This window comes from Eptesicus fuscus, chromosome 18 (genome assembly GCF_027574615.1).
Source record: "Eptesicus fuscus isolate TK198812 chromosome 18, DD_ASM_mEF_20220401, whole genome shotgun sequence".
NCBI classification, from domain to species: Eukaryota; Metazoa; Chordata; class Mammalia; order Chiroptera; family Vespertilionidae; genus Eptesicus; species Eptesicus fuscus.
In genome coordinates, this window is record NC_072490.1 from 6,227,501 (window position 1) to 6,252,422 (window position 24,922).

The 24,922-nt window shown below is 53.5% G+C and overlaps 2 protein-coding genes across 2 annotated transcripts in view; both read left to right on the plus strand.

Moving 5' to 3' along the window:
* The window catches only part of LOC129147142 (solute carrier family 22 member 14-like), a 12,037-nt gene extending 1,119 nt beyond the window's left edge, over positions 1–10,918 (plus strand). The window contains exons 2-11 of the mRNA XM_054708107.1: positions 1,814–2,323; positions 3,001–3,104; positions 3,312–3,466; positions 3,765–3,933; positions 4,740–4,860; positions 5,128–5,225; positions 5,519–5,733; positions 8,168–8,276; positions 8,871–9,074; positions 10,538–10,918. Coding sequence (XP_054564082.1) covers positions 1,814–2,323; positions 3,001–3,104; positions 3,312–3,466; positions 3,765–3,933; positions 4,740–4,860; positions 5,128–5,225; positions 5,519–5,733; positions 8,168–8,276; positions 8,871–9,074; positions 10,538–10,715 — 1,863 coding nt within the window. The 3' untranslated portion in view covers positions 10,716–10,918. The remainder of the gene's footprint in view (positions 1–1,813; positions 2,324–3,000; positions 3,105–3,311; positions 3,467–3,764; positions 3,934–4,739; positions 4,861–5,127; positions 5,226–5,518; positions 5,734–8,167; positions 8,277–8,870; positions 9,075–10,537) is intronic.
* A 1,266-nt stretch (positions 10,919–12,184) lies between these two features.
* Positions 12,185–23,952, plus strand: SLC22A14 (solute carrier family 22 member 14). Its single transcript, XM_054708079.1, has 11 exons — positions 12,185–12,237; positions 14,876–15,385; positions 16,064–16,167; positions 16,375–16,529; positions 16,824–16,992; positions 17,785–17,905; positions 18,175–18,272; positions 18,565–18,779; positions 21,202–21,310; positions 21,904–22,107; positions 23,572–23,952. The coding sequence occupies exons 2-11, from the start codon at positions 14,876–14,878 to the stop codon at positions 23,747–23,749; spliced, it is 1,863 nt and encodes a 620-aa protein (XP_054564054.1). The 5' UTR covers positions 12,185–12,237; the 3' UTR covers positions 23,750–23,952.
* The last annotated feature ends 970 nt before the right edge of the window (positions 23,953–24,922 follow it).

The window sequence follows — 24,922 nt, forward strand, 5'->3', positions numbered from 1 at the left end:
GGCTGCACTTTTACATTCCCAGCGGCACTGTGCAAGGTCCCAATTTCTCCGCTTCCTCAACAACACTTGTTGTTTTCTAGGTTTAAAATAAAAAAAGTGCTAGCCACCCTAATGGGTATCTTTGCACATATTTCTTTTAAAAATATTTTTTCCTTTTAATATATTTTATTGATGTTTTACAGAGAGGAAGGGAGAGGGAGAGAGAGTTAGAAACATTGATGAGAGAGAAACATCAATCAGCTGCCTCTTGCACACCCCGCACTGGGGGGATATGCCCGCAACCAAGGTGCATGCCCTTGACCGGAATCGAAACGGGGACCCTTCAGTCCTCAGGCTGACACTCTATCCACTGAGCCAAACTAGTCAGGGCTTAAATATACTTTACTGATTTTTTACAGAGAGGAAGGGAGAGGAAGAGGGAGTTAGAGACATCAATCAGCTGCCTCCTGCATACCATCTACTGGGGATGTGCCCACAACCAAGGTACATGACCTTGACCGGAATCGAACCTGGGACCCTTGAGTCCGAAGGCCGAAGCTCTATCCACTGAGCCAAACCGGTTTGGGCACACATATTTCTTAAAATATGTTTTTATTGATTTCAGAGAGGAAGAGGGAGGGAGATAGAAACATCAATGATGAGAAAGAATCATTCATCGGTTGCCTCCTGCTCTCCTCAAACTCACAACCTGAGCATGTGCCCCAACTGGGAATCGAACTGTGACCACCTGGTTCACAGGTTAACTCTCAACCACTAAGCCACGCTGACTGGGCTCATCCTACTCTTTTGGTGCCTCACTGCATCAGCCCCATCTCTGTGGCCTTCGTTCCTGGCCACTCCTGATCAGATTTGGGGGTGTTTTTGTTGTTGTTGTCTTGAAATAGTGTTCCCTGGAGAACTCTACTTTTGCAAGAGTGGTAGTGCCTTGGTGTGTGTGTAAAGTAAGTTTCAGCAGCTGGGAAATTGTCGGAGAACTTAGCACTTAGCAGGGCATTGTCTATAAGAGTGGTTCTCAACCTTTCTAATGCCGCGACCTTTTAATACAGTTCCTCATATTGTGGTGACCCCCAACTATAAAATTACTTTCGTTGCTACTTCATAACTATAATTTGCTACTGTTATGAATCGTAATGTAATTATCTGTGTTTCTCGATGGTCTTAGGCGACCCTGCTAGCGGTTCTCAACCTGTGGATTGTGACCCTGGTTGAAAACTGCTGCTGTAGAGCCAAAGACCATCGGAAACACAGATACTTACATTACGATTCATAATGTAATGAAGTAGCAACGAAAATAATTTTATGGTTGGGGGTCACCACAACATGAGGAACTGTATTAAAGGGTCGCGGTATTAGAAAGGTTGAGAACCACTGATCTAAAACATTAAAGAAATAGGAATTGCCAAAACCGGTTTGGCTCAGTGGATGGAGCGTCGGCCTGCGGACTGAAAGGTCCAGGGTTCGATTCCGGTCAAGGGCATGTACCTTGGTTGCGGGCACATCCCCAGTGGGGGGTGTGCAGGAGGCAGCTGATCAATGATTCTCTCTCATAGATGTTTCTGGCTCTCTATCACTCTCTCTTCCTCACTGTAAAAATCAATAAAATATATTAAAAAAAAAAAAAGAAATAGGAATGGACGGGCCAATGGGGGACAAATTAACTAAGAAACTTCTGAAGCAAAGGCGGGAGCTACACGGAACATCAAGGTTGGAATCCAAATTGTTCCAAGACAGAGAAGCCAATTTCTAGTCAGTGGCTCCACGCCAGCCCCTGACCTGGTTGGTAGACACTGAGCCGCATCCTTTCTCTGAACAGATGGCTGGTAAAGACAATCCAGTGGAGCTCCAATCCCAGCCTTCCTACAGGAACTTACAACGGCATGAGGCGGCAGGACGCCGCCGTTCCTGGTCTGTGGAGTTGTTACGCAAGTTGAGGACCATGGAAATCAACCAGAATGACAAGTTTGCCAATATCATGGAAGCGGTGGGGACATTTGGCCCATTCCAGAGAAGGCTGGTGGCCCTGGCCTTCATCCCCAACCTTCTGGCAGTTGTATTCATGTATGCCGACCTCTTCGTGGCCGCAGAGCAGAAGGCCTATTGCAACACCAGCTGGATCCTGGCTGTGGGCCCTAACCTGTCAGTGGCTGAGCAGCTGAATCTGACCCTGCCCCGGCACAGCAATGGCAGCTTCATGACATGCAGCATGTTCCTGCCTGTGACCTGGGATCTGGATTCCATCATCAAGTTTGGCCTCAACTACACACAGTCATGCAGCCAGGGGTGGATCTATCCTGAGAGCAAGAGGAGATCAGTAATCAATGAGGTGTGGCTTGTCCTGAGTTGCCTGTAGCATGGGCCGGGAGATGTGCCCTCCCTCTCCCCAAACAAGTGGAGAAACTGAGGCTCAGGGATGGTTAGCAGTTGGCCCAAGGTCACCCTGCAGGGGAAGGGCCGGGGCAGAAACTTAGGATTCTTGCTGCCCAGCCCTAGCCTTGCCTGTCTTAGCCAGAAAGCTAGAGTGGATTTGGGGGTAGGGGCAGAGGGCAGATGGCAAGGTTTGCCATCTCTCCAAGGAGCTGCTTCTGCAGTTGTGGCTCTGCCCTCTGCCCTCTGAACTCACAGAAGGTCGGAACGGAAGGAAAAAGCAGACTAAGATGCAACCTGAGCCCTTCACAGCACAGACCTGCCAATCTGAACCTCTGGGCTGGAGCCCAGCATCTGTATTGGGGGAAGGGTCTTCAGTGATGTTGGCCTTTATACAGGGACCTCTCCACCTACCCCATAGCTTGGCTCTGCCCCGGTCCCTCTCTTCAGGCCTACCTCCCAGAGTCTGCCAGATGCAGGATGGAAGGCAGGGGTGACAGAGCTGAGGCCTGCTACCTGTCCCTGTCCCAGGCCCCTTCTGTCTAAACACCCACTCTGGGAGGAGGCTCTGTCTCGGGAACCAGACGGCTGACCCTGGGTGGAGGCCTGTGGCCAATCCCTGCGTGTAATCCCCAGTTTGATCTGGTGTGTGGTGAGGACTTTTCCCCGGAAGCCGTGCAGTCCATGTTCCTGACGGGCCTCCTGACAGGGGCACTCATCTTCGGGTTCATAAGTGACAAGTGAGTCTCCCAGAGTTCCTTCTGGTCCCTGGGGTGCCCCTGCCTCCTCCTCGTGGGCATGCAGAGCTGAGGAGTCTCAGGCTGAGGGAGGCGAGGGTGGGGACACTCTGGAGGTCCATGGATGGCTCAGGACCTGGCCCGAGTGTTGGGCTGGGTCCAGACACGGAGGTTCATACGCTTGGCACAGCCTTCCTTCAATGCCCACAGGATTGGCCGCTACCCCTCCATGCTGCTTTCGAATGTGGGGATAATCATCTTTGGCGTTGGGACAGCCTTCGTCAACAGCTTTCAGCAGTACCTGTTCTTCCGCTTTGGGGTGTCCCAGTCCCTGGTGGGCCACACCATCAGCAGCATGGCTTTAAGTGAGGCCAGGCTGCATGGGGTGGGGTGCATGGAGGGGAGTGTGCACCTGGATTGTGGGTTTGGGGAGGCTAGGGGTGGCAGGTGGGGAGGAGCTACGAGCCTGCAGGACAGAGTTGCCATCCAATGGCACGTGGAGTGGAGGAAACAGCCTCCGCCTCAGGCTGCCTGGAGGTGCAGAGAATGTGTGCCCAGTCTGAACTGTCCCAAGGAGGGCTGGGCATCTCAGAAGGCTGGCTGCAGGAGCAGCCCCAGGGACCCTGAGCTGACCAGGATTTTGTCCTCTTGGCCTCTGCACAGCTGTTGAGTGGCTAGTGGGCGAGCACCGGGCCCACTCCATCATCCTGAGCCAGAGCTTTTATTCTCTGGGGCTCATGTTCCTGAGTGGGCTTGCCTACAGCCTTCCCCACTGGCGGTTGCTGTTTCTGTTAGGCACAGCCCCTGTGGTATTCCTCGTCTCCTTTATCTGGTAAGCCATGGGGCACGGGTCATGGGGAGGGCTGGGTCCGACCGACTGGAGATTGAGTGTTGGGAAGGATCCTTGAAGGGATGGAGTGAATGGATTGTTTCCGGGGAGGAATGTGGGGATGAGATGAGAGAGAGCCAGGGGCAGAGCCTCTGGAACCCCAGCATTAACCCCCCTCAGAAGAGACCCTTAAAGGGATGTCAGACAGCTGGTCAGAAAACCAAAAGGCAACGTGTCAAAAGGCAAGATTCAAGGACAAGGAATGGTCAGGTTGAAGGCAAACAAACAAACCAAAAAAGTCTAGTAAAGTTGGTCTTGATGACCTTGAGTTGACCTCCCTGGAGCGACAGGGAGTTGAGGAATGAGGAGGGCCTGAAAAACGGAGTTGCTTTAGGGGACAACCTTTTCAGTGTTGGGCTGAAGTCCCAGCTATGTGAATGGGCTCTAATAGAGGGCGTGGGCATGGAAGACAGTGCCCTCCGTGTGCCTGGGCAGGTGAGGATGACCCTTGAGATAGAAAGTAGTAGAGCTCTTCAAGGTGGCAGAGGGGAAAGACACTGCCGGGCAGGGGCAGTAATGGCCAGGGTGACACTGAGCAGCTGCGGGACCTGTGTGTGGCTTAGGCAGGGGAAGGGATGACTTCCAAGGAGGGACAGAGGACATCTTGAGGTTGATGGTCACTTGCAAGGCCTCCATCATCTGAATGGCCTCATGCTGGAACAGGCTGGCCACCACTGAGGCAGGGATGGGGCCCACTTGGGTGTCTGGGGCATCTTGGAGTGATGGATAAAGGAGGGTGTGCTATGCAGGATTTTCCCAGAGTCCCCTCGGTGGCTGTTGGTGAAGGGGAAGGTGGAGGAGGCCAAGCAGGTACTGCGCCGTGCAGCCGAGATAAACAAGACGACCATTCCTATAAGTCTGTTGGACAAGGTAAGAGGCCTCAGGCCCAGAGTAGGGCAGGGCTGGGGCTTGTGGAAGGGCCTCTTCCCAGCCTCATCCTTTCAGGTGTGACCTTGGCCCTGAGGGTGTCTCCAGCCCACTGCTTGAAGGGAACAGTGACAGCAAAATCAAATCTCATCAGGGGAAGACCAGAGACCAGGCTGGCACTGTGGGGGCAGGTGGACCTTGTGGGTCTTGTAGGGGTGGAAGCAAGCTGGGTCTCAGCTCTGCCTCTGGCTGGTCCTGTTTGTCCTGTAGCTACAGGTGCCTGGAAAGAAGGTGACTAATGCCTCAATCCTGGACTTCTATAATAACAGGCAACTGCGCAAGGTGACCTTGGTGATGGGCTGTGTGTGGTGAGTCCCCAAGGCTGGCCCTCAGGGACTGCAAAAGGAAGTGCATCCAGGAGCTCTGGTGAAGAAATGGGGCATGGCCTGGCTGCAAGGGAGCAAGGCCTAAGGACCGGGCGTGGCCCATAGATTCCAGATCTGTGTTTATTTCCCCCTTCCATTCCCACGCCCCCACTCCCCCCACCCCCCCCCACCCCGCCTTCACTTCTGTCTTAACTTTGGCCCTTCTGCATGAGGGTATCTGTGTGTGTGTCTCTCTCTTGTTCTCTATGAGTAGTTCTCTTCCGGTCTCCTTCCAGGTTTACTATTGGTCACAGCTATTCTACGCTGACCTTGAAGATGAAGGATTTTGGTGTGAAGCACCAGATGAGCGAGATAATTCCTGGCATGATGGGGATGCCTGCCCGGCTGTGCTGCATCTTTCTTTTTGAGCAGTTTGGGAGGAAGTGGTGTATGGCTGGGGCTCTCATCCAAGGCAGCTTCATGAACTTGCTTGTCCCTTTCATCCCCTCAGGTACAGCCTCCCTCCCTCTCCCCATGCCTTCTGTCCAATCCCTCCCTCATGCCTCCTGCCCTGTCTCTCCAACAAGACACCCTGGGAGTCAGCCTCCTACACCTACAACCCACCTTCTCTGCAGGGGCCCAGGTACCTTCAGAGCAGGCACTAATCGCTAGAGCACTGCCCTCCCTGGGCGGTGGGGTCCCCGAGACCAGGCACTCACAGCTTCCAGAGGCCTGGGAGAGGGGGAGCTGTGTGGAGGAATCATCCCTGCGTGGGCAGCCTTCTTCCATCTGCTTTCAGTCCTCATTAGATCGGGTGGTTAAATGTGAACAGATGCATCCCTGGGTGTGCACAGATGCATCAGTGCAGCGAAAGGTTGCTGGTTCAATTCCCGGTCAGTCAATATGCCTGGGTTGTGGGCTCCATCCCCCATAGGGGGTGTGCAGGAGGCAGCTGATGGATGTTTTTTTCTCACATTATTGTGAGTTTTTTTTTCTCTCTCTCTCTCTCTCAAAATCTATTTTAAAAAATCTTAAAAGAAGCCCTGACCGGTTTTGCTCAGTGGATAGAGCATCAGCCTGCGGACTGAAGGGTCCCAGGTTCGATTCTGGTCAAGGACGTGTACCTTGGTTGCAGGCACATCCCCAGTGAGGGGTGAGCAGGAGGCAGCTGATCGATGTTTCTCTCTCATTGATGTTTCTAGCTCTCTGTCTCTCTCCCTTCCTCTCTGTAAAAAATCAATAAAATATATTTTAAAAAATCTTAAAAGAACATGTGAACAGCTCTGGCCAGTTTGGCTCAGTGGACAGAGTGTCAGCCCGCAGACTGAAGGGTCATGGGTTCAGTTCTGGTCAAGGGCACATACCTTGGTTGCAGGCTCGATCCCTGGCACCAGTGAGGGCCTGTATGGGAGGCAACCAATCGATGTTTCTCTCTCACATGGGTTTTTCTCTCTCTCTGTGTGTCTCTCCCTCCCTTCCACTCTCTCTGAGAATCAATGGAAAAATATCCTCAGGTGAGGATTGACAAACAAACAAAGAAAAAAATAATGTGAACAGATGCAGCAAAAAGAATCTTTCCACTGCTCCCCAAGGCCTTGCTCTGAGCTGTAGCCTCTGATTGGAAAATGCCTGTTAGCTGTAACTTTACAGGAAAGCAGAACTGCCCGCTGAACCCAGGGGCACAGCATCCTGGTGTCCCGTAGGCTCAGAACAAAAGAAGGAAAGCTGGGGGTTTGGGGAGCTGGCAATATTTTAAAAATTTCAAAGAGCCCTAGGGCGAATGAGTACCCGCCTCCACACCCCCAGGTCACGTCACAGGGCTAGAGAGTGACAGGGCTGAGGATGTGGACATGAAGATGTCTGTTCTCACCCAATCAGCATCGCTGCCCACATGGACCCCTTAGCTGCTAAGGCCTGGACTAGGGCCACTGTGTCCAGGGTCTGCCTCAAGGGGGCTCCCTCTCTTTCTCTGGGGGTTGGAATTGTGAGCCACTTGACTGGGTGGGACCTTTCTTCTCTGAGATGTTGGTAGTGTGGACTGGCTAAAACAAAACGGTGAGACAAATTCATTTTTCAATTTCTATTGCTTGGTGTTTGGTGGGTTTTTAGTGTTTTTTAAAAATATATATTTTATTGATTTTTTACAGAGAGGAAGGGAGAGGGAGAGAGAGTTAGAAACATTGATGAGAGAGAAACATCAATCAACTGCCTCCTACACACCCCCTACTGGGGATGTGCCCGCAACCAAGGTACATGCCCTTGATCGGAATTGAACCTGGGATCCTGGAGTCCGCAGGCCGATGCTCTATCTACTGAGTCAAACCTGTTAGGGCATTGGTTTGTTTTTCTAAGTGAATCTATAATGAGTCAAGCAGAAATGTTTAAAACTCTCCAACGAGTGAGAGAAACTAGGACTAGAATGTCCACTAGATAGGTCTGCTCTCATCCCAGGGCCAAGAAAAGCTGGGTTCAGATTGGGGGTTGGGGCCAGCAGGACCAGGATCCAACAGAGGCCGACGAGGAGGGGCTGTGAGCCCTCAGCTCCAATGGGCTTCACCTGCCTGAGGCATGGCGTTTCCTGGTTTCTTTCTCCCTCCAAAGGTGCACCTATGGATGGGGGTGCCTCTAGGGGAGGATGTGGAAGACAAGAGACCGTCTGGAGGCACAGATGGGGGGCTGAGTCCGGCAAAGTAGATGGTGGCCCTAGAGGCTACAGGGGTCCCTATGGGACCTCCCATCCTACTGACAACTCTCCCTCTGCTGGCTGGGCCTCGGCACACAGTCCTTCCTCTGACCAAGTGCCTGAGTCGGCTGGCCAGGTGGTGGGGATGGACTGTTGAGATGCCTTCTGAGAGGGATTCAGGGAGAGCTGATGCACAGGCCTCCCCACCTGGCCTGATGGGAAGATGGCCCCAAACTCAGGTGGTCACATTGTCTGGCTACAGAGTTGAAAACCACGATGATGTTGTTGATCCTGGTGGGACAACTCAGCCTGGCCGCCTTGATCAGCATGTTCTTCGCCTACAGTGCGGAGCTCCTGCCTACCATCCTCAGGTATGAGCCTGGTGGGAGCAGGCCATGGGGGTGAGAAGGCAGGACAAAGACAAGATGCACAGCAGCGGCTAAGCTTGGGCATTCACCCCGTGACAGGCAGTGTGCTGAGAAGCTTACATGGAGTATTCCATCTAGCCCTCACAAAAACAGCTCCCCAATACCATCATTAGCCTACGTAAGACAACAGAATCCAAGAGGTAAAGGCACTGGCTCAAGGTCAGACAGAGCGAGTGGCAGCACTAGCGCTGGCCCCAGGCGTCTGCCCCAGTGTCTGCCTTGCACTGACCAGCTAGGCCACTCTGAGTCTCAGGCCCTTCAGTGCGGGAGAGCTCGCTGATGGCCCAGTGCCCTCCTACCCACGCTCTCTCCGCACACCCGCTCAGTGAGGCGTGGGGCTTACTTCTCCCCGTCCTGACCCCATGAAGTAGGCCCAGAGAAACGACTACCTACTTTGATCAGTGGAGAACTAAGTTCTCCAAGGCCGCACTGTGTGAGGACAGGGTGGAGACTGGAGGGTGTGGGTTTGGGGGAGCTGCTGCTTCCAGCCTTTGGGCCTCCGAGGCCTCTTACACAAGCTCTGATCTTTCCTTCCAGGACAACGGGTCTGGGGCTGCTGACTCTGGCCTGGGCATCTGGAAACATGGTGTCCCTGTTACTCATCAGCTGGAGTCCGCCCTCCGTAACCAATTATATTATCTACGTCTCAACCATTTTGTCCCTGTCCCTCTTCTATATGCTTCCAGAGACGAAGAATAAGCCCCATGTCGATATTCTGGAGCAGTTTACCTCGTACAGAAGGTAGGTGTGTGCGGGCTCTGGTCAGCACAGGGCCTGGTTCTCAAGCTCTGAAAGTATGTCAAGTGCTGTCCATTCCTGCCCCTTTGCCCAAAGGGCCTGTGACATAAGAGCCACTGTGTCCATAGCCTTCTTCCGGCTCTCCTGATGCTGCCACCCAACTCTCCCCAGCCCAGCCTCTGCTCTCCCGTCCCGCCTGGGCCAGGTCCTTCCCTCTCTTTACCTCCTGGAAGCCTGCCTAGCCTTGAGCACTGCCTCATAGATGCCCTGGGCTCCCTGCCCTCCCAGGGCAAAGGGCACTGGCCGAGATCAGCTCTCTTGGCCTCAGCAGCTCAGGACCCTGTTTAAGAATTAGGCTCCACCCCATCCCCTTCATGGCCACGCTGGTCTACTAAGTGCCCGCTGGAGAAGACTTGTGATTGGCAGAACCATCATTTCTGGGATTTGGGCCAACAGAGTGCATCACTCTCTCCCCGAACCAGAGGGATCCCGAGCATCAGTGAGGGCCCTCTGCTCATACTACAGGGGTCGCTGCCTCTCTCCTTGTCCCTCCTTCCTCCCCACCATTCTCCTCAGACTCTCTTTGGCACCACCAGGGTTGGGCTGTCAGTGGTCAGAGCAAGCTATAGTTCATGTGGAGACAGATATGCACTCAGTTATCAGTAATGGGCTCTGACAGAGGGGTGTCAGACCTACAGGCGCCCCAGGAGAGAGGACCATTCATCTGGGGAGTTGAGGCAGGCTCACTGAGGAAGTGACACGTGAGTTGGGCTTTGCAGGATGAATAGGAGTTTGCCCCGTTGTAAACAAGGGCGTGTAATGCAGCAGAGCGACAGCACAGTAGTTAAGAACACGGGCTTTGGAGCCGGAAGGCCTGGCGTGCTGTCTCTGCTACCACTTCCGAGATGTGCACAGGGAAGTTACCTAATATCTCTGAGACTCTTCATGTACCTTGAGTTCTTCAATTGCAACATGTAATGATAACATAGTGATAACAAAGCTAACAGGCATTGAACATGTACTACGTGTCAAGTCCTGTCCTCTACATGCCTGTTCACACTTTATCATAAGCACCACTACATGCACAGTAGGTCCTGTCACTATCCCCCATTTTACAGATGAGGAAACTGAGGCACACACAGGGTAAAAAACATGCAGCTCAGCCTTCCTCTCTCACAGGGTTTTTGGGAGGCGTAAACCCACATAAAGCTTGGCACTGTGGTGAAGATGGTGGGCAGGACCCCAAAGGCGCAGGAGGTGGAAGGGTCTGGCTAGGGTCAGGAGACGGAAGTGGCCCGATGCTAGAGGCGGGGGTCCAGCGCAGGCTCACGCCCCGCAGGTGTGGGAAAGCCCCTCCTCTCAGGAAGGCAGAGCCGGTCATGGGGAGGGGGAGCTGCCCCCGAGGTGCTGCTTTTTTCAGCTCCAAGACTTAAGGCTCATGACTTGTTCTCCAATGGCTTGTTCAGGGCCTTTAGCTGGGATATGAGCAAAGAAGACTTGTTGGCTGAGGAGAAATTATATAGTGAACTGAATGAGGAAGTGGCAAAGAACACCCTTTTCAATGCCATGATGGAACCGGAACCAGACTTATTCAGCCCACCTTTGACTACCAAAGAAGTGTCCACAAGCAGTCAGGAAGCCTGAGGGCCAGGCCCTCGGAAGATCTCGGATGGAGTTGAGTGGCTGAGTATGGGGCCGTGAACTTCAAGCCGCAAATTCTGGGCCAAGTTCAGCTTCGGGGACAGGGTCAGCCCTACTCTGAGGTTAGCCCTCGAGATCCAAAAATAGCTCCTCTGGGGGGAGCTAAGGCGTGATTAATTCTAATAAAGGTACCATGTTAGACTTGAGATGGCTCAGCCCAATTAGTTTTGGAGAACCTGGAGACCCAGGCCCAGAGGATGGTGGGTCGGGAAGGCTCATCCAGAGTCCTTACTGTCTTTAGTTAGTTACTCCTTGGGAACAGCAAGGAGCTCCCTGGTTGGGGTGTGGGGTGGGCCGTGTCTGTGAGGGCCAGGAGTGGGCAAGGGCAAGACTGACCTCCACCTTGCCACGTCCTCTAGCCCAGGCATCTGCTAGTGTGAGTGCGCTTCCCGCTCCAGTGCAGGCCGAGGACACACTTCAGTCCCACTGGGCGCACCTGTCAAGATGGGGCTGGGAGGTGCAGGAACAATGAGAACTCCCATCTGCACTATCACATCGAACTTTACTTCCCTCCCTCCCGGCCTTCCTTCCTTCCTTCCTTCCTTCCTTCCTTCCTTCCTTCCTTCCTTCCTTCCTTTCTTCCTTCCTTATAGAGCCAGATCCAAAGTCACAGTCTACTCTTTTTAAAAATATATATTTTTTATTGATTTCAGAGTGGAAGGGAGTGGGAGAAAGATAGAAACATCATGATGAGAAAGAATCATGGATCGGCTGCCTCCTGCACGCTCCCCACTGGTGTTTGAGCCCACAACCTAGGCATGTGCCCTGACCAGGAATGGAACCGTGTCCTCCTGGTTCATAGGTCGACACTTAACCACTGAGCCGCGCAGGCCGGGCTCACCAGGGGCTTTTTCTGACAGGGGCACTGCATGCCTTCATTCTGCCTCCTAACAGCCTCTCCTCCTTTCAGAGAAGGAGAAGCCATCCTAAGACAGCTCCCAGACTCTCACCACCCACTCCCCCACCTCTGCCATCTCCCCTCCCTCTTGCGGCCCTGGAAGAACTGCCCTGCACAGAGCTGCTAGGGGGCCAGGCCCGAGGCTCAGTGCTCACCGCTGCCCCCGATAGATCTGGGAGCAGCAGAAGGGGGAGCCTGAACCGCCTCTGCCTCTCCTCCCACCCCACCTTAGGCCTGGGGACTGAGGACGGGTGAGTTGTGTCTGGGCAGATGGAAGAACTTCCCTCAGTGGAGGTGGGACCTTTAAGGGGAGGGTAGGGGCTCCAGGAGCCGGGACCAGTCTGCACAAAGGCCTGGAGCTGGCTCACGTGGAGACTTTCGCACCTGCCTTGCCCCAGCCTCTCCCTGGGGTCTGTGGCCAGTTATGCCCCTGGAGTAGAATGCCGCTCCTCGCCATGCCTACCCCACCCGAGCACTCCCCGCCCCATTGTGACACTACTTCCTGGCCACCAGAGGAACCCAAAGGTTCTGCTGCCAACCGCCTGATTAGGCCTGGAGTATGCTCAGGTGGGTCCTGGCTTTGGTTGTGGTTCTGTCTCCTGGGAGGAGGGACAGGGCGGGTGGGGAGGGTGGCAGTTTTGATGACACCTGGCAAGTGTGGGGCCGTATTCTCAGCACAGATGTGGACAGGAGCCTGCCAGGACCGTTGGACTGTGGGAGTGTGGGAGGAGCAGGCTGCCCTCACAGGCGGTGTGGCTTCAGTGTGGCATCTGGCCATTTCCTGCCTCAGATGGAGATGGAGCATGGCTCCCGGCTATATGTTTATTTTCCAGGCCTCGGTTTCCTCTTTTTCTGTTGTCATTCCTCAACCTAGGATATTTTTTCCATTGATTTTTTTTTTTTTTTTTTTTTGGAGAGACTGGGTGGGAAGGAGGGAGGAGGCGGGGGAGAGAGAGCAAGAACATTGATGTGAGAGAGACACATAGATTGGTTGCTTCCCGCATGCACCCTGAATGGGGCTGGGGTTCAAACCTAAAACCCAGGTAGGTGCCCTTGACCGGAAATCGAACCTGAGACCCTTCAGTGTTTGGGCCGATGCACCAACCACTCAGAACACCGGCCAGGGCTCACGGTCCTCTTTTGTACATTGAGAACCAGTGACCTGGGGCCTGTGCACCTGGCAGGGCACCTGTGGAGTCAGTAGAGGGGGCAAGTGCTCCAGGGCCTTGCTGACTGTCAGAGCCCTGCGGGCATTCAGGGGATGCTGGGGGACACTGAAGGCAACCCCGAGGGCAAGGCGGAGGCAGCTGGCTCCTGGAAGCCAGATCTCTGTGGGCAAAGCAAAGTCCCCTCCCTGGGAAGTCTCCTCCATCCACCTCCGCCGCCCTCAAACCTTACACATATATGCACTGTATTAGTTTTCTAAGGCTGCTGTAACAAATGACCACAAATCTAGTGGCTCAAGACAACACACATTTATTACATCGCAGCTCTGGAAGTCGGGCGTCCAGAATGGGCCTCGCTGGGCTCCAGTCAAGACATCAGGCAGCAGGACTGCGTTCCTTCCTGGAGGCGCTAGGGCGCATTCCTTCTGCCTTTTCCAGGTGCTAGAGCTGCTGCAGTCCTTGGCTGCACTTTTACATTCCCAGCGGCAATGTGCAAGGTCCCAATTTCTCCACTTCCTCAACAACACCTGTTGTTTTCTGGGTTTAAAATAAAAAAAGTGCTAGCCACCCTAATGGGTATCTTTGCACATATTTCTTTAAAAATATTTTTTTTCTTTTAATATATTTTATTGATGTTCTTACAGAGGAAGGGAGAGGGAGAGAGAGTTAGAAACATTGATGAGAGAGAAACATCAATCAGCTGCCTCCTGCACACCCCGCACTGGGGGGATATGCCCGCAACCAAGGTGCATGCCCTTGACCGGAATCGAAACGGGGACCCTTCAGTCCTCAGGCTGACACTCTATCCACTGAGCCAAACTAGTCAGGGCTTAAATATACTTTACTGATTTTTTACAGAGAGGAAGGGAGAGGAAGAGGGAGTTAGAGACATCAATCAGCTGCCTCCTGCATACCCCCTACTCGGGATGTGCCTGCAACCAAGGTACATGACCTTGACCGGAATCGAACCTGGGACCCTTGAGTCTGCAGGCTGACACTCTATCCACTGAGCCAAACCGGTTTGGGCACACATATTTCTTAAAATATGTTTTTATTGATTTCAGAGAGGAAGGGGGAGGGAGATAGAAATATCAATGATGAGAAAGAATCATTCATCGGTTGCCTCCTGCTCTCCTCAAACTCACAACCTGAGCTTGTCCCCCAACTGGGAATCGAACCGTGACCGCCTGGTTCACAGGTTAACTCTCAACCACTAAGCCATGCTGACTGGGCTCATCCTACTCTTTTGGTGCCTCACTGCATCAGCCCCATCTCTGTGGCCTTCGTTCCTGGCCACTCCTGATCAGATTTGGGGGTGTTTTTGTTGTTGTTGTCTTGAAATAGTGTTCTCTGGACAACTCTACTTTTGCAAGAGTGGTAGTGCCTTGGTGTGTGTGTAAAGTAAGTTTCAGCAATTGGGAAATTGTCAGAGAACCTAGCACTTAGCAGGGCATTGTCTATAAGAGTGGTTCTCAACCTTTCTAATGCTGCGACCCTTTAATACAGTTCCTCATATTGTGGTGACCCCCAACTATAAAATTACTTTCGTTGCTACTTCATAACTGTAATTTGCTACTGTTAAGAATCGTAATGTAAATATCTGTGTTTTCCGATGGTCTTAGGCGACCCTGCTAGCGGTTCACAACCTGTGGGTCGCGACCCAGGTTGAGAACCGCTGCTGTAGAGCCAAAGACGATCAAAAAACACAGATATTTACATTATGATTCATAATGGAATGAAGTAGCAACGAAAATAATTTTATGGTTGGGGGTCACCACAACATGAGGAACTGTATTAAAGGGTCGCGGCATTAGAAAGGTTCAGAACCACTGATCTAAAACATTAAAGAAATAGGAATGGGCGGGCCAATGGGGGACAAATTAATTAAGAAACTTCAGAAGCAAAGGCGGGAGCTACAGAGAACATCAAGGTTGGAATCCAAACTGTTCCAAGACAGAGAAGCCAATTTCTAGTCAGTGGCTCCACGCCAGCCCCTGACCTGGTTGGTAGACACTGAGCCGCATCCTTTCTCTGAACAGATGGCTGGTAAAGACAATCCAGTGGAGCTCCAATCCCAGCCTTCCCACAGGAACTTACAAGGGCATGAGGCGGCAGAACACCCCCGTTCCTGGTCTGTGGAGTTGTTACGCAAGTTGAGGACCATGGAAATCAACCAGAATGACAAGTTTGCCAATATCATGGAAGCGATGGGGACGTTTGGCCCATTCCAGAGAAAGCTGGTGGCCCTGGCCTTCATCCCCCACCTCCTGGCGGTTGTGTTCATATATGCCGACCTCTTCGTGGCCGCAGAGCAGAAGGCCTATTGCAACACCAGCTGGATCCTGGCTGTGGGCCCTAACCTGTCAGTGGCTGAGCAGCTGAATCTGACCCTGCCCCGGCACAGCAATGGCAGCTTCATGACATGCCGCATGTTCCTGCCTGTGACCTGGGATCTGGATTCCATCATCAAGTTTGGCCTCAACTACACACAGTCATGCAGCCATGGGTGGATCTATCCTGAGAGCAAGAGGAGATCAGTAATCAATGAGGTGTGGCTTGTCCTGAGTTGCCTGTAGCATGGGCCGGGAGATGTGCCCTCCCCCTCCCCAAACAAGTGGAGAAACTGAGGCTCAGGGATGGTTAGCAGTTGGCCCAAGGTCACCCTGCAGGGGAAGGGCCGGGGCAGAAACTTAGGATTCTTGCTGCCCAGCCCTAGCCTTGCCTGTCTTAGCCAGAAAGCTAGAGTGGATTTGGGGGTAGGGGCAGAGGGCAGATGGCAGGGTTTGCCATCTCTCCAAGGAGCTGCTTCTGCAGTTGTGGCTCTACCCTCTGCCCTCTGAACTCACAGAAGGTCGGAACGGAAGAAAAAAGCAGTCTAAGATGCAACCTGAGCCCTTCACAGCACAGACCTGCCAATCTGAACCTCTGGGCTGGAGCCCAGCATCTGTATTGGGGGAAGGGTCTTCAGTGATGTTGGCCTTTATACAGGGACCTCTCCACCTACCCCATAGCTTGGCTCTGCCCCTGGTCCCTCTCTTCAGGCCTACCTCCCAGAGTCTGCCAGATGCAGGATGGAAGGCAGGGGTGACAGAGCTGAGGCCTGCTACCTGTCCCTGTCCCAGGCCCCTTCTGTCTAAACACCCACTCTGGGAGGAGGCTCTGTCTCGGGAACCAGACGGCTGACCCTGGGTGGAGGCCTGTGGCCAATCCCTGCGTGTAATCCCCAGTTTGATCTGGTGTGTGGTGAGGACTTTTCCCCGGAAGCCGTGCAGTCCATGTTCCTGACGGGCCTCCTGACAGGGGCACTCATCTTCGGGTTCATAAGTGACAAGTGAGTCTCCCAGAGTTCCTTCTGGTCCCTGGGGTGCCCCTGCCTCCTCCTCGTGGGCATGCAGAGCTGAGGAGTCTCAGGCTGAGGGAGGCGAGGGTGGGGACACTCTGGAGGTCCATGGATGGCTCAGGACCTGGCCCGAGTGTTGGGCTGGGTCCAGACACGGAGGTCCATGCGCTTGGCACAGCCTTCCTTCAATGCCCACAGGATTGGCCGCTACCCCTCCATGCTGCTGTCGAATGTGGGGATAATCATCTTTGGCTTTGGGACAGCCTTCGTCAACAGCTTTCACCAGTACCTGTTCTTCCGCTTTGGGGTGTCCCAGTCCCTGGTGGGCCACACCATCAGCAGCATGGCTTTAAGTGAGGCCAGGCTGCATGGGGTGGGGTGCATGGAGGGGAATGTGCACCGGGATGGTGGGTTTGGGGAGGCAGGGAGAGGGGTGGGGGAGCTACGAGCCTGCAGGACAGAGTTGCCATCCAATGGCACGTGGAGTGGAGGAAACAGCCTCCGCCTCAGGCTGCCTGGAGGTGCAGAGAATGTGTGCCCAGTCTGAACTGTCCCAAGGAGGGCTGGGCATCTCAGAAGGCTGGCTGCAGGAGCAGCCCCAGGGACCCTGAGCTGACCAGGATTTTGTCCTCTTGGCCTCTGCACAGCTGTTGAGTGGCTAGTGGGCGAGCACCGGGCCCACTCCATCATCCTGAGCCAGAGCATTTATTCTCTGGGGCTCATGTTCCTGAGTGGGCTTGCCTACAGCCTTCCCCACTGGCGGTTGCTGTTTCTGTTGGTCACAGCCCCTGTGTTATTCCTCATCTCCTTTATCTGGTAAGCCATGGGGCACGGGGCATGGGGAGGGCTGGGTCTGATTGAGTGTTGGGAAGGATCCTTGAAGGGATGGAGTGAATGGATTGTTCCCTGGGAGGAATGTGGGGATGAGATGAGAGAGAGCCAGGGGCAGAGCCTCTGGAACCCCAGCATTAACCCCCCTCAGAAGAGACCCTTAAAGGGATGTCAGACAGCTGGTCAGAAAACCAAAAGGCAACATGTCAAAAGGCAAGATTCAAGGACAAGGAATGGTCAGGTTGAAGGCAAACCAACCAAAAAAGTCTAGTAAAGTTGGGCTTGATAACCTTGAGTTGACTTCCCTGGAGCGACAGGGAGTTGAGGAATGAGGAGGGCCTGATAAACGGAGTTGCTTTAGGGGACAACCTTTTCAGTGTTGGGCTGAAGTCCCAGCTATGTGAATGGGCTCTAATAGAGGGCGTTAGGCATGGAAGACAGTGCCCTCCGTGTGCCTGGGCAGGTGAGGATGACCCTTGAGATAGAAAGTAGTTGAGCTCTTCAAGGTGGCAGAAGGGAAAGACACTGCCGGGCAGGGGCAGTAATGGCCAGGGTGACACTGAGCAGCTGCGGGACCTGTGTGTGGCTTAGGCAGGGGAAGGGATGACTTTCAAGGAGGGACAGAGGACATCTTGAGGTTGATGGTCACTTGCAAGGCCTCCATCATCTGAATGGCCTCATGCTGGAACAGGCTGGCCACCACTGAGGCAGGGATGGGGCCCACTTGGTTGTCTGGGGCATCTTGGAGTGATGGATAAAGGAGGGTGTGCTATGCAGGATTTTCCCAGAGTCCCCTCGGTGGCTGTTGGTGAAGGGGAAGGTGGAGGAGGCCAAGAAGGTACTGTGCCATGCAGCTGACATAAACAAGAAGACCATTCCTTTAAGTCTGTTGGACAAGGTAAGAGGCCTCAGGCCCAGAGTAGGGCAGGGCTGGGGCTTGTGGAAGGGCCTCTTCCCAGCCTCATCCTTTCAGGTGTGACCTTGGCCCTGAGGGTGTCTCCAGCCCACTTGCTTGAAGGGAACAGTGACAGCAAAATCAAATCTCATCAGGGGAAGACCAGAGACCAGGCTGGCACTGTGGGGGCAGGTGGACCTTGTGGGTCTTGTAGGGGTGGAAGCAAGCTGGGGTCTCAGCTCTGCCTCTGGCTGGTCCTGTTTGTCCTGTAGCTACAGGTGCCTGGAAAGAAGGTGACTAATGCCTCAATCCTGGACTTCTATAGCAACAGGCAACTGCGCAAGGTGACCTTGGTGATGGGCTGTGTGTGGTGAGTCCCCAAGGCTGGCCCTCAGGGACTGCAAAAGGAAGTGCATGCCAGGAGCTCTGGTGAAGAAATGGGGCATGGCCTGGCTGCAAGGGAGCAAGGCCTAAGGACCGGGCGTGGCCCATAGATTCCATATCTGTGTTTATTTCTCCCTTCCATTCCCACACTGCCCCCCGCGCCCCCCCCCCCCTCCCACTTCCCTTCTATCTTAACTTTGGCCCTTCTGCATGAGGGTATCTGTGTGTGTGTCTCTCTCTTGTTCTCTATGAGTAGTTCTCTTCCGGCCTCCTTCCAGGTTTACTATTGGTCACAGCTATTCTACGCTGACCTTGAAGATGAAGGATGTTGGTGTGAGTCCCCAGATGAGCGAGATAATTCCTGGCATAATGGGGATGCCTGCCCGGCTGTGCTGCATCTTTCTTTTTGAGCATTTTGGAAGGAAGTGGTGTATGGCTGGGGCTCTCTTCCAAGGCAGTTTCATGAACTTGCTTATCCCTTTCATCCCCTCAGGTACAGCCTCCCTCCCTCTCCCCATGCCTTCTGTCCAATCCCTCCCTCATGCCTCCTGCCCTGTCTCTCCAACAAGACACCCTGGGAGTCAGCCTCCTACACCTACAACCCACCTTCTCTGCAGGGGCCCAGGTACCTTCAGAGCAGGCACTAATCGCTAGAGCACTGCCCTCCCTGGGCGGTGGGGTCCCCAAGACCAGGCACTCACAGCTTCCAGAGGCCTGGGAGAGGGGGAGCTGTGTGGAGGAATCATCCCTGCATGGGCAGCCTTCTTCCATCTGCTTTCAGTCCTCATTAGATCGGGTGGTTAAATGTGAACAGATGCATCCCTGGGTGTGCACAGATGCATCAGTGCAGCGAAAGGTTGCTGATTCAATTCCCAGTCAGTCAATATGCCTGGGTTGTGGGCTCCATCCCCCATAGGGGGTGTGCAGGAGGCAGCTGATTGATGTTTTGTTCTCACATTATTGTTTTTTCTCTCTCTCTCTCTCTCAAAATCTATTTTAAAAAACCTTAAAAGAAGCCCTGACCGGTTTGGCTCAGTGGATAGAGCATCAGCCTGCGGACTGAAGGGTCCCAGGTTCGATTCTGGTCAAGGACGTGTACCTTGGTTGCAGGCACATCCCCAGTGGGTGGTGAGCAGGAGGCAGCTGATCGATGTTTCTCTCTCATTGATGTTTCTAGCTCTCTGTCTCTCTCCCTTCCTGTCTGTAAAAAATCAATAAAATATATTTTAAAAAATCTTAAAAGAACATGTGAACAGCTCTGGCCAGTTTGGCTCAGTGGACAGAGTGTCAGCCCGCAGACTGAAGGGTCATGGGTTCAGTTCTGGTCAAGGGCACATACCTTGGTTGCAGGCTCAATCCCTGGCACCAGTGAGGGCCTGTATGGGAGGCAACCAATCGATGTTTCTCTCTCACATGGGTTTTTCTCTCTCTGTGTGTCTCTCCCTCCCTTCCACTCTCTCTGAGAATCAATGGAAAAATATCCTCAGGTGAGGATTGACAAACAAACAAAGACAAAAATAATGTGAACAGATGCAGCAAAAAGAATCTTTCCACTGCTCCCCAAGGCCTTGCTCTGAGCTGTAGCCTCTGATTGGAAAATGCCTGTTAGCTGTAACTTTACAGGAAAGCAGAACTGCCCGCTGAACCCAGGGGCACAGCATCCTGGTGTCCCGTAGGCTCAGAACAAAAGAAGGAAAGCTGGGGGTTTGGGGAGCTGGCAATATTTTAAAAATTTCAAAGAGCCCTAGGGCGAATGAGTACCCGCCTCCACACCCCCAGGTCACGTCACAGGGCTCGAGAGTGACAGGGCTGAGGATGTGGACATGAAGATGTCTGTTCTCACCCAATCAGCATCGCTGCCCACATGGACCCCTTAAATGCTAAGGCCTGGACTAGGGCCACTGTGTCCAGGGTCTGCCTCAAGGGGGCTCCCTCTCTTTCTCTGGGGGTTGGAATTGTGAGCCACTTGACTGGGTGGGACCTTTCTTTTCTGAGATGTTGGTAGTGTGGACTGGCTAAAACAAAATGGTGAGACAAATTCATTTTTCAATTTCTGTTGCTTGGTGTTTGGTGGGTTTTTTTTAGATTTTTAAAATATATTTTATTGATTTTTTACAGAGAGGAAGGGAGAGGGAGAGAGAGTTAGAAACATTGATGAGAGAGAAACATCAATCAGCTGCCTCCTACACACCCCCTACTGGGGATGTGCCCGCAACCAAGGTACATGCCCTTGATCGGAATTGAACCTGGGATCCTGGAGTCTGCAGGCCGATGCTCTATCCACTGAGTCAAACCGGTTAGGGCATTGGTTTGTCTTTTTAAGTGAATCTATAATGAGTCAAGCAGAAATGTTTAAAACTCTCCAACGAGTGAGAGAAACTAGGACTAGAATGTCCACTAGATAGGTCTGCTCTCATCCCAGGGCCAAGAAAAGCTGGGTTCAGATTGGGGGGTGGGGCCAGCAGGACCAGGATCCAACAGAGGCCGACGAGGAGGGGCTGTGAGCCCTCAGCTCCAATGGGCTTCACCTGCCTGAGGCATGGCGTTTCCTGGTTTCTTTCTCCCTCCAAAGGTGCACCTATGGATGGGGGTGCCTGTAGGGGAGGATGTGGAAGACAAGAGACCGTCTGGAGGCACAGATGGGGGGCTGAGTCCGGCAAAGTAGATGGTGGCCCTAGAGGCTACAGGGGTCCCTATGGGACCTCCCATCCTACTGACAACTCTCCCCCTGCTGGCTGGGCCTCGGCACACAGTCCTTCCTCTGACCAAGTGCCTGAGTCGGCTGGCCAGGTGGTGGGGATGGACTGTTGAGATGCCTTCTGAGAGGGATTCAGGGAGAGCTGATGCACAGGCCTCCCCACCTGGCCTGATGGGAAGATGGCCCCAAACTCAGGTGGTCACATTGTCTGGTACAGAGTTGAAAACCACGATGTTGTTGTTGATCCTGGTGGGACAACTCAGCCTGGCCGCCTTGATGAGCATGTTCTTCGCCTACAGTGCGGAGCTCCTGCCTACCATCCTCAGGTATGACCTGGTGGGAGCAGGCCATGGGGGTGAGAAGGCAGGACAAAGACAAGATGCACAGCAGCGGCTAAGCTTGGGCATTCACCCCGTGACAGGCAGTGTGCTGAGAAGCTTACATGGAGTATTCCATCTAGCCCTCACAAAAACAGCTCCCCAATACCATCATTAGCCTACGTAAGACAACAGAATCCAAGAGGTAAAGGCACTGGCTCAAGGTCAGACAGAGCGAGTGGCAGCACTAGCGCTGGCCCCAGGCGTCTGCCCCAGTGTCTGCCTTGCACTGACCAGCTAGGCCACTCTGAGTCTCAGGCCCTTCAGTGCGGGAGAGCTCGCTGATGGCCCAGTGCCCTCCTACCCACGCTCTCTCCGCACACCTGCTCAGTGTGGCGTGGGGCTTACTTCTCCCCGTCCTGACCCCATGAAGTAGGCCCAGAGAAACGACTACCTACTTTGATCAGTGGAGAACTAAGTTCTCCAAGGCCGCACTGTGTGAGGACAGGGTGGAGACTGGAGGGTGTGGGTTTGGGGGAGCTGCTGCTTCCAGCCTTTGGGCCTCCGAGGCCTCTTACACAAGCTCTGATCTTTCCTTCCAGGACAACGGGTCTGGGGCTGCTGATTCTGGCCTGGGCATCTGGAAACATGGTGTCCCTGGCACTCATCACCTGGAGTCCGCCCTCCGTATCCAATTATATTGGCTACGTCTCAACCATTTTGTCCCTGTCCCTCTTCTATATGCTTCCAGAGACGAAGAATCAGCCCCATGTCGATATTCTGGAGCAGTTTTCCTCATACAGAAGGTAGGTGTGTGCGGGCTCTGGTCAGCACAGGGCCTGGTTCTCAAGCTCTGAAAGTATGTCAAGTGCTGTCCATTCCTGCCCCTTTGCCCAAAGGGCCTGTGACATAAGAGCCACTGTGACCATAGCCTTCTTCCGGCTCTCCTGATGCTGCCACCCAACTCTCCCCAGCCCAGCCTCTGCTCTCCCGTCCCGCCTGGGCCAGGTCCTTCCCTCTCTTTACCTCCTGGAAGCCTGCCTGGCCTTGAGCACTGCCTCATAGATGCCCTGGGCTCCCTGCCCTCCCAGGGCAAAGGGCACTGGCCGAGATCAGCTCTCTTGGCCTCAGCAGCTCAGGACCCTGTTTAAGAATTAGGCTCCACCCCATCCCCTTCATGGCCACGCTGGTCTCCTAAGTGCCCGCTGGAGAAGACTTGTGATTGGCAGAACCATCATTTCTGGGATTTGGGCCAACAGAGTGCATTACTCTCTCCCCGAACCAGAGGGGTCCCGAGCAACAGTGAGGGCCCTCTGCTCATACTACAGGGGTCGCTGCCTCTCTCCTTGTCCTGCCTTCCTCCCCACCATTCTCCTCAGACTCTCTTTGGCACCACCAGGGTTGGGCTGTCAGTGGTCAGAGCAAGCTATAGTTCATGGGGAGACAGATATGCACTCAGTTATCAGTAATGGGCTCTGACAGAGGGGTGTCAGACCTACAGGCGCCCCAGGAGAGAGGACCATTCATCTGGGGAGTTGGGGAAAGCTCACTGAGGAAGTGACACGTGAGTTGGGCTTTGCAGGATGAATAGGAGTTTGCCCCGTTGTAAACAAGGGCGTGTAATGCAGCAGAGCGACAGCACAGTAGTTAAGAGCACGGGCTTTGGAGCCGGAAGGCCTGGCGTGCTGTCTCTGCTACCACTTCCGAGATGTGCACAGGGAAGTTACCTAATATCTCTGAGACTCTTCATGTACCTTGAGTTTCTTCATTTTCAACATGTAATGATAACATAGTGATAACAAAGCTAACAGGCATTGAACATGTACTACGTGTCAAGTCCTGTCCTCTACATGCCTGTTCACACTTTATCATAAGCACCACTACATGCACAGTAGGTCCTGTCACTATCCCCCATTTTACAGATGAGGAAACTGAGGCACACATAGGGTAAAAAACATGCAGCCCAGCCTTCCTCTCTCACAGGGTTTTTGGGAGGCGTAAACCCACATAAAGCTTGGCACTGTGGTGAAGATGGTGGGCAGGACCCCAAAGGCGCAGGAGGTGGAAGGGTCTGGCTAGGGTCAGGAGACGGAAGTGGCCCGATGCTAGAGGCGGGGGTCCAGCGCAGGCTCACGCCCCGCAGGTGTGGGAAAGCCCCTCCTCTCAGGAAGGCAGAGCCGGTCATGGGGAGGGGGAGCTGCCCCCGAGGTGCTGCTTTTTTCAGCTCCAAGACTTAAGGCTCATGACTTGTTCTCCAATGGCTTGTTCAGGGCCTTTAGCAAGGATATGAGCAAAGAAGACTTGTTGGCTGAGACTAAATTATGTGGTGAACTGAATGAGGAAGTGGCAAAGATCACCCTTCTCAATGCCATGATGGAACCGGAACCAGACTTATTCAGCCCACCTTTGACTACCAAAGAAGAGTCCACAAGCAGTCAGGAAGCCTGAGGGCAAGGCCCTCAGAAGATCTCGGATGGAGTTGAGTGGCTGAGTATGGGGCCGTGAACTTCAAGCCGCAAATTCTGGGCCAAGTTCAGCTTCGGGGACAGGGTCAGCCCTACTCTGAGGTTAGCCCTCGAGATCCAAAAATAGCTCCTCTGGGGGGAGCTAAGGCGTGATTAATTCTAATAAAGGTACCATGTTAGACTTGAGATGGCTCCGCCCAATTGGTTTTGGAGAACCTGGAGACCCAGGCCCAGAGGATGGTGGGTCGGGAAGGCTCATCCAGAGTCCTTACTGTCTTTAGTTAGTTACTCCTTGGGAACAGCAAGGAGCTCCCTGGTTGGGGTGTGGGGTGGGCCGTGTCTGTGAGGGCCAGGAGTGGGCAAGGGCAAGACTGACCTCCACCTTGCCACGTCCTCTAGCCCAGGCATCTGCTAGTGTGAGTGCGCTTCCCGCTCCAGTGCAGGCCGAGGACACACTTCAGTCCCACTGGGCGCACCTGTCAAGATGGGGCTGGGAGGTGCAGGAACAATGAGAACTCCCATCTGCACTATCACATCGAACTTTACTTCCCTCCCTCCCGGCCTTCCTTCCTTCCTTCCTTCCTTCCTTCCTTCCTTTCTTCCTTTCTTCCTTCCTTCCTTCCTTTCTTGTAGAGCCAGATCCAAAGTCAGACAGTCTGACTCCAGAGTCCGCTCTTTTTAAAATATATATATTTTTTTATTGATTTCAGAGAGGAAGGGAAGAGAGAGAAAGATAGAAACATCATGATGAGAAAGAATCGTGGATCGGCTGCCTCCTGCATGCCCCTCACTGGGGTTTCAGCCCACAACCTAGGCATGTGCCCTGACCAGGAATGGAACCGTGACCTCCTGGTTCATAGGTCAACACTCAACCCCTGAGCAACACTGTCAATTTTCCTTTTGACTCTCCCAAATAAGCATGGCCTTGGGGATTACCTATCTCAGCCTCCTATAGGGGTACCTTTCCTGATGTCACTAGCTAGGCTGACCTCTGACCTCCACCACCCTGGGAATAAGTCCCAGACCCTAGCTCACAGTCCCCACTGCCCTGAGCGTGAGTCTGCCTTCCCAGCGTGAGAACTCCCTAGGTAGAACCCAGGAATCCTTGCCCATTAGCCAGATGGAAACCTTTGGGTCAGGTCCTGGGCTCCACCTC

Excerpts from the sequence above, each read along its gene's own strand:
- SLC22A14 (XM_054708079.1), top strand. The coding sequence starts at position 14,876 with ATGGCTGGTAAAGACAATCCAGTGGAGCTCCAATCCCAGCCTTCCCAC. Across the intron at positions 16,168-16,374 it reads TTCGGGTTCATAAGTGACAA|GATTGGCCGCTACCCCTCCA; the intron begins GTGAGTCTCCCA and ends CAATGCCCACAG. Across the intron at positions 22,108-23,571 it reads CAGTTTTCCTCATACAGAAG|GGCCTTTAGCAAGGATATGA; the intron begins GTAGGTGTGTGC and ends TGGCTTGTTCAG.